Genomic DNA, 7887 nt, shown 5'->3' on the forward strand with positions numbered 1-7887 from the left:
TCAAGTTAACTTAAAGAAATTTGTTACCTGGATTAATTCCACTATAATTTGAAGTTGTTTCAACAAGATTTTTTTTGTCAAGAATTTTAGGCAGCGGGGTAACATAATATTTTTAGTTGACTCAACAAATTCTTTTTTACAGTGTACTAAAACGAAACCAAGTGCTATTTGTATGATATTATTCTGTATCTGTGCAAAGTAATTTGTTGGGGGAAAAAATACTTGTCATGTGATTAATAGGTAATAGAAATAAAATAGAAACTAATTTAAAATATTAATAAAAACTAATACTAAGTCAAAGGCTTAAATGACACTGATCTGGTAATAAAACTAGCATTTTAACAGGTTTAACAAATTCAACTTGAGTGTAGGATCAGAAATAAAGGTATTTATTACATAAATAAATTCATTTTGGTTCATTAGCATTAAATAAACCTAAAACTGGAAAAAATGGAAGAAAAACTAAATAGAAAAATTTTATTTTTATTTTCAACTAATGAAAATGTTAATATTTTAACTAAGTTGAAAATGAAAATAAATACAGAAAACAAAGAAATGATTAGAAATATTTATGATAACTAAAATATCTCAAGAACACTGGTCATTTTTTTAGCATGTTTATTTTATTTCATTACCATTCCTAAGATAATGTAAGAGAAAAGACAGCGTTTTTGAGACAACTTTTTGAAGATGATGGAATCACAAATGCAGGCCTTTTTAACCCTATGTTTATTGAAGAAATATCTGAATTTTTCAAACTCAAATTGTCAGTCAAGAAGGAGGCTGTTGCTTATGATTCATTTATCAAATGGTCATGTTGAGCAGATTGCATTGTCAGATAATGCACGTTTTGGTAAATGTGAGTATTGCATGTATATCGAAAATCTGTATACTGTGCATGCTATACATACTGCATACTGCAGATTTAGTGAGAGCAGTAGAGTGTAGTGTGTTTTGTGTCCTGTCGAGGTCAGTGTAAACCAGCGATTGACTTTATATTCTCACTTTGTGAGGCAGAATTTTCTCTAGCTTCTCTTCTCAGTCCACATGCTTCCAGCTCTTTCTTTGTCTCTTCTGTCATCTTTCCCTTCATCAGCACCTCTGTCTGCACCAGGATCTGGAAGCCACATTTATTTCTATAGCGCAGCACAGATTGTTTCAAAAGTAGCTTCATATTAATAAAGCTAGAAACTAGTGACATTATTCAGATCAATTCATTTCAGTTTTGATTTAATTCAGTTCAATAAGAGCAGAGGTGGAAAGAGTACAAAAATATTCTACTCAAGTAAAAGTACCATTACATTAATGAAATTTTACTTAAGTACAAGTAAAAGTACCAGTCTAAAAATCTACTCAAGTAAAAGTAAAAAGTAGCTCATTTAAAATTTACTCAGAGTAAAAATTACTTGATTACATTTTAACAGTGGGAGGGAGTCAAAAATGGGACAGGCCAAGGGTGTCAAACTCAGTTCCTGGAGGGCCACAGTCCTGCACAGTTTAGATATAACCCTAATTAAACACACCTGATCCAGCTAATCTAATCATTTAGGTTTATTTGAAAACTACATGATATGTGTGCTGGTGCAGGGTTAGAACTAAACTCTGCAGGGCTACGGCCCTCCAGGAACTGAGTTTGACACCCCTGGGATAGGTCTATTAATCTCAAACTACAACCCGAATTCCGGAAAAGTTGGGACGTTTTTTAAATTTTAATAAAAAGAAAACTAAAGGAATTTCAAATCACATGAGCCAATATTTTATTCACAATAGAACATAGATAACGTAGCAAATGTTTAAACTGAGAAATTTTACACTTTTATCCACTTAATTAGCTCATTTAAAATTTAATGCCTGCTACAGGTCTCAAAAAAGTTGGCACGGGGGCAACAAATGGCCAAAAAAGCAAGCAGTTTTGAAAAGATTCAGCTGGGAGAACATCTAGTGATTAATTAAGTTAATTGATATCAGGTCTGTAACATGATTAGCTATAAAAGCTTTGTCTTAGAGAAGCAGAGTCTCTCAGAAGTAAAGATGGGCAGAGGCTCTCCAATCTGTGAAAGACTGCGTAAAAAAAATTGTGGAAAACTTTAAAAACAATGTTCCTCAACGTCAAATTGCAAAGGCTTTGCAAATCTCATCATCTACAGTGCATAACATCATCAAAAGATTCAGAGAAACTGGAGAAATCTCTGTGCGTAAGGGACAAGGCCGGAGACCTTTATTGGATGCCTGTGGTCTTCGGGCTCTCAGACGACACTGCATCACTCATCGGCATGATTGTGTCAATGACATTACTAAATGGGCCCAGGAATACTTTCAGAAACCACTGTCGGTAAACACAATCCGCCGTGCCATCAGCAGATGCCAACTAAAGCTCTATCATGCAAAAAGGAAGCCATATGTGAACATGGGCCAGAAGCGCCGTCGTGTCCTGTGGGCCAAGGCTCATTTAAAATGGACTATTTCAAAGTGGAATAGTGTTTTATGGTCAGACGAGTCCAAATATGACATTCTTGTTGGAAATCACGGACGCCGTGTCCTCCGGGCTAAAGAGGAGGGAGACCTTCCAGCATGTTATCAGCGTTCAGTTCAAAAGCCAGCATCTCTGATGGTATGGGGGTGCATAAGTGCATATGGTATGGGCAGCTTGCATGTTTTGGAAGGCTCTGTGAATGCTGAAAGGTATATAAAGGTTTTAGAGCAACATATGCTTCCCTCCAAACAACGTCTATTTCAGGGAAGGCCTTGTTTATTTCAGCAGGACAATGCAAAACCACATACTGCAGCTATAACAACAGCATGGCTTCGTCGTAGAAGAGTCCGGGTGCTAACCTGGCCTGCCTGCAGTCCAGATCTTTCACCTATAGAGAACATTTGGCGCATCATTAAACGAAAAATACGTCAAAGACGACCACGAACTCTTCAGCAGCTGGAAATCTATATAAGGCAAGAATGGGACCAAATTCCAACAGCAAAACTCCAGCAACTCATAGCCTCAATGCCCAGACGTCTTCAAACTGTTTTGAAAAGAAAAGGAGATGCTACACCATGGTAAACATGCCCCGTCCCAACTATTTTGAGACCTGTAGCAGAAATCAAAATTGAAATGAGCTCATTTTGTGCATAAAATTGTAAACTTTCTCAGTTTAAACATTTGCTATGTTATCTATGTTCTATTGTGAATAAAATATTGGCTCATGTGATTTGAAAGTCTTTTTGTTTTCATTTTATTAAAATTAAAAAAACGTCCCAACTTTTCCGGAATTCGGGTTGTAGTTGTTTTTAATTAAAGGAATCATTTATTTAGAATAATAAAACATTTGGGCTGTTGCCAGGGAAATCAGTATCAACAAACTCATCTTTTAATGCAGAGGAAATGCAGAAGATTCGTTGGAAGTGGCATTTAGATGTATCACACTGTGTAGTGCTGGACAAGAATGCATTTAACCTGCAGTTACAAATGCATGAATAATGTTTTGATATACAAGACATAAAATGTTGAATACTCATTTGAAATTATAAGAAATTAATTATTTAAAAAAATCAAAAGATAGCCTACTTTAAATGTGAAATTAAAATGGCCAGTATGTGTCAGCAAGTCACTGTTAATAAGTGAGTCATTGCGATTGAACCGAATCATTTAAACGTTTGATTCATTCAGAAACGAAACACTGTCACGTTGCTCAGAGACGCAAAACTGTGCTTTGGTGGCTGTGTTTGGAATTATTTTCTGTTGTAGAAATAGAGCTAAAAAGGCAATATGGTGTCTAAAACGCAAGTCTCTTAATTAACTTGTTTACTGAACTGTTATATATATGTATGTATATATTCATGATGATTTTTGGAGGAAAAGATGGCATTCTTTGTGTGATTTTGATTTAATATATGAAATTATATAAATATGTGAATTTTCTGCCCCTATATCTTCAATTTTGTGATCATTCTAAATGCATTTTAGGAGACTGAATCACACAGTGAAAGAACGCACTATAAATGCGCGCGCACATCATTAAAACAAAAATAGCACACTCCTCACCACTGTCTTTTTGGCTAATTTGTGCAAAACCTCTTGCTAAAATGTCAAAGCTTCATTTTAACCACCAATGCAACAATGCAATTATTTAGCTTACCTCTTCTTGCAAAGGGTTGATGTCTTGTCGAGATTTTATAAGCTGCTAGTTTGGTCTTCCTAGGCAAGTACAGCTTACACTGCATAATAGAGCATACATATGGCCAGGGGTTCACTTCATTTCCTTCGAGTTCAACTTCAGAATATGACGGGGTTTCGTTTTCAGCGGTGTCTGCACCACTAATGCCTGTTTTGTCCGTCTGCATCTTTCTTGTGATTTTAGCGCAAGTTTGCCCTCCTGCCCATTATTTACTGCCGTAGTTTCCAGGGAGCGATTTATTTTTTTTATTTGTATTTTTTTTTACTCAGTAATTAATGTGTTTTAAAATGTAGCGAAGTACAATACTTCAATCAAAATATACTTAAGTAAAAGTAAAATTACAAATTTAAAAAATTACTTTAAAAAGTATTAGTACACAAAAAAGCTACTCAATTACAGTAACGCGAGTAAATGTAATTCGTTACTTTCCACCTCTGAATAAGAGTGTTGATGTTGCAAAGTGAAGATATACAAAATACATGACAACACATACTGAGCAATGCTTCTGCTATAGAATAAAAAGAAAATTTAAGTAATTTCGACCTTTTCACTTACAATTCAGACTTTTTTCTTACAATTCTGATTTTATACCTCATAATTCTAACTTTTCTCTCACAATTTTGAGTTTATATCACACAATTATGACTTATTTTCCTGCAATTCTGAATTTATTTCTCATAATTAAAACTTTCTTCACAGTTCTGAATTTAAATCTCATAATTCTGAATTTATATCTCATAATTCAGACTTTCTTCACAGTTCTGAATTTATATCTCATAATTCTGAATTTATATCTCATAATTCAGACTTTTTTCACAGTTCTTAATTTATATCTCATAATTCAGACTTTTTTCACAGTATTTTCTCAGTTTATATCTCACAATTATGACTTTTCCCCCTCAGAATTGAGGTCATGTCTCACAATTATGACTTTTTTCTTGTAATTCTGAGAAGAAGAAAAAACTCAGATCTGCGAGATGTGAATTCAGAATTATGAGATATAAACTTGCAAAGCCACATTTGCCAGAAAAAAAGTCTGAATTGTGAGACAAATCTAGCAGTTACCTTTTTTGTTTCATTTATTTATTTTTTATCCCATGGCAGAAATAAGCTTCCATAGATTTGAGTCCCCAGCTCGGCTCCTTGTGGCGGAGGTTGTTTCTGATTGGATGTTGAGACTGGGCAGGAATGAGGAAGTCAGCAGGAATCATACAAGTTCCTGTGGAGGAGACAGAAGGGTCAGACAGATGCTTCTCCTGCTAAAACACACACCTACTGTGGGCCAGCGAGTGAACCTTGATGAATGAGCTGGTGGAGAGCGTGCTGTCCGTAAGTTCCCGGTTCTCATACGATCGGCCCGGTGTGATAGTTCACCTGGTTACCCTCAGTAATGATGTACTTTCATCTCACCCTGTAGATTCTCATACCCTTAGTGTTTTTGATGACTGTACTGTCAGTAGAAAATGCATGCAGTCTTTGGCTGGTGTTGTGTGTCTTGTGTTGGCTCTACAGGTGAGACGCACCTGTTAGAAGTAGGCAGCGAAGCGGTGCATGTACTGATCATACGGCAGAAGACAGTGAGTCTCCGTCTGGAAGACATTGATGTACCAAGCAGCATGGGTGCGTTCTGATCCACAGGAGCCGTATGGAAATGAGTGTCCTGCCACAGTCGCAGATTCAGGGGTTTATGGAAGCTTTGTAAAAGAAATAAAACACTTTTATTCCGTGAGGATGCATTAAATTGATCAAAAGTGCCAGTAAAGACATTTATTATGAAACAAAAGATTTCTGTTTCAAATAAACGCTGTTCTTTTGAACTTTCTATTCATCTGTGCATCCTGAAAAATAAAATGCATGATAGTTTCCACAAAAATAGTGAGCAGCACAACTGTTTTCAACATAATATAATAATCAGTAATGTTTCTTGAGCCGCAAATCATCATATTACAATGATTTCTGAAGATCTAGAATAAAAAAATGTAAACTCATCAATAGGTACATGAGGTACAATACATTACTTTTACGGCATTTTTATTATTTGAATCATTATTCTGGATGTTCTTTCAGGTTTTGTTAATAATTTAGCTATAGTTAACTTAGACTAAAACCAAAAACATTAAAAAACAAACTATACAGACATACATATATATATATATATATATATATATACATATATATATATATATATATATATATACATATATATATATATATATATATATATATATATATATATATATATATATATATATATATATATATATATATATAAAACTAATAAAATGGACAGAAGAAATACAAAAAAAAAAACATTTTGCAACTTGAAACAGAAATGTAATTAAATCTAAAAAAAATTTTTTTTTTTAACTAAAGACATTAAAAAGAAAAGCTTAAAACAATAACAAAACAAGCTATTTCAAGATTTGTTAATTTAAATGGAACTTAAATTACAACCATACAAAAACATTTTTTGTTACTTGGAATAAAATAAATGTTAACTAGGTTTAAAATAAATATATATATAAAAACGTAAACTTAAACTATACAAACATATCAAAAACAAATATTAGTAAATATGACAAAATCACAAAAAATATTGTATCGCCATAAAACAACATTTTATAAAATAATGAATAATTATTATTGATGAAATGTTAATAAAATAACATGTAAACTTAAAAACTATATAGACATATTAATAATAAAAAACTAATAAAATTAATAAAAATGTGTGAATTAACAAAAATATTAATGTAAAAATAAAAACTAATTCAAACTATTATTAAAAAATTATGATAGTATCTCACTGATACTAAAATAACACTGTTGTAAAAATACAGAAGTAAATAAAACACAAATTCAACTACACATAAAACCTTTCTTTACATGAGCAAACATACATATGCTGAAGAGCATATAGAATCTATAATAAATAGTTCAAGGCACTCACGTCCCAAATCTCAAACATGTTCTCCGGGTCGATGCCAAAGTCCTTCACTTTGGGCTGAAACACAGAAAGTTTTACCTTTTTTCTTTTTTTTGAAACCATCCATTTCATCATTTTTCAAACATTGTGAGAATGTTACATTTGAATGTTCTCGGAATGTTTTGAAACAAGTCGTAACATTTAAAAAGCATTACACAAGCATTCAACTCAAACGTTTCAGGGAAAAATTATACAAATCCATGAAAGATTTGAAAATAATGTTTTGGTGCTAACGTTTGAGAACATTTTATATTGCTATAAAGCACTTTAAGGGTGCTTTCACACCTGCCTCATTTAGTTCGGTTGAATTGTACCAGAGTTCGTTTCCCCCTTTGGTGCGGTTCGTTTGGGCAGGTATGAAAGCAGCAATCGCACTTGGGTGCGCACCAAAAGCGGACCAAACAAGCGTACTGAGACCTGCTTGAAGAGGTGGTCTCGATACGCTTTCAAACAAACTCTGGAGCGGTTCGTTTGTGGTGAGAATGTGATCCGACCTCGACAGCCCGCGCAGTCGTGTTGTCGTTTTTAGTTGTGTTGTCTCCGTGCTGGCTTTTCCTCTTATGTTGGGATTTTCCCACACGTAAATACTGACCAATCGAAAAGCAGTTTAGGAAATACGTCATGGCCAATGAGTGATGCAGATGTTGTCATGTGACTGCATTTTGGTTCGTTTCAACTGGTTCGGACCAAAGCAATCTTGTGGTGTGAAAAGGAACCAAAAAAGCTGAAAAA

At 33.9% G+C, this 7887-nt stretch overlaps 1 protein-coding gene across 1 annotated transcript in view; it reads right to left on the bottom strand.

Annotated features, from left to right (window-relative positions):
• Positions 1 to 880: 880 nt before the first annotated feature.
• The window catches only part of gpib (glucose-6-phosphate isomerase b), an 8854-nt gene continuing 1847 nt past the window's right edge, over positions 881 to 7887 (bottom strand). Inside the window, 8 exon segments of the mRNA XM_059564478.1 lie at positions 881 to 1036; positions 1038 to 1117; positions 5188 to 5201; positions 5311 to 5388; positions 5465 to 5597; positions 5693 to 5781; positions 5784 to 5829; positions 7120 to 7173. Coding sequence (XP_059420461.1) covers positions 994 to 1036; positions 1038 to 1117; positions 5188 to 5201; positions 5311 to 5388; positions 5465 to 5597; positions 5693 to 5781; positions 5784 to 5829; positions 7120 to 7173 — 537 coding nt within the window. The 3' untranslated portion in view covers positions 881 to 993.

The sequence above is a fragment of the Carassius carassius genome, chromosome 13 (genome assembly GCF_963082965.1).
Source record: "Carassius carassius chromosome 13, fCarCar2.1, whole genome shotgun sequence".
NCBI lineage: Eukaryota > Metazoa > Chordata > Actinopteri > Cypriniformes > Cyprinidae > Carassius > Carassius carassius.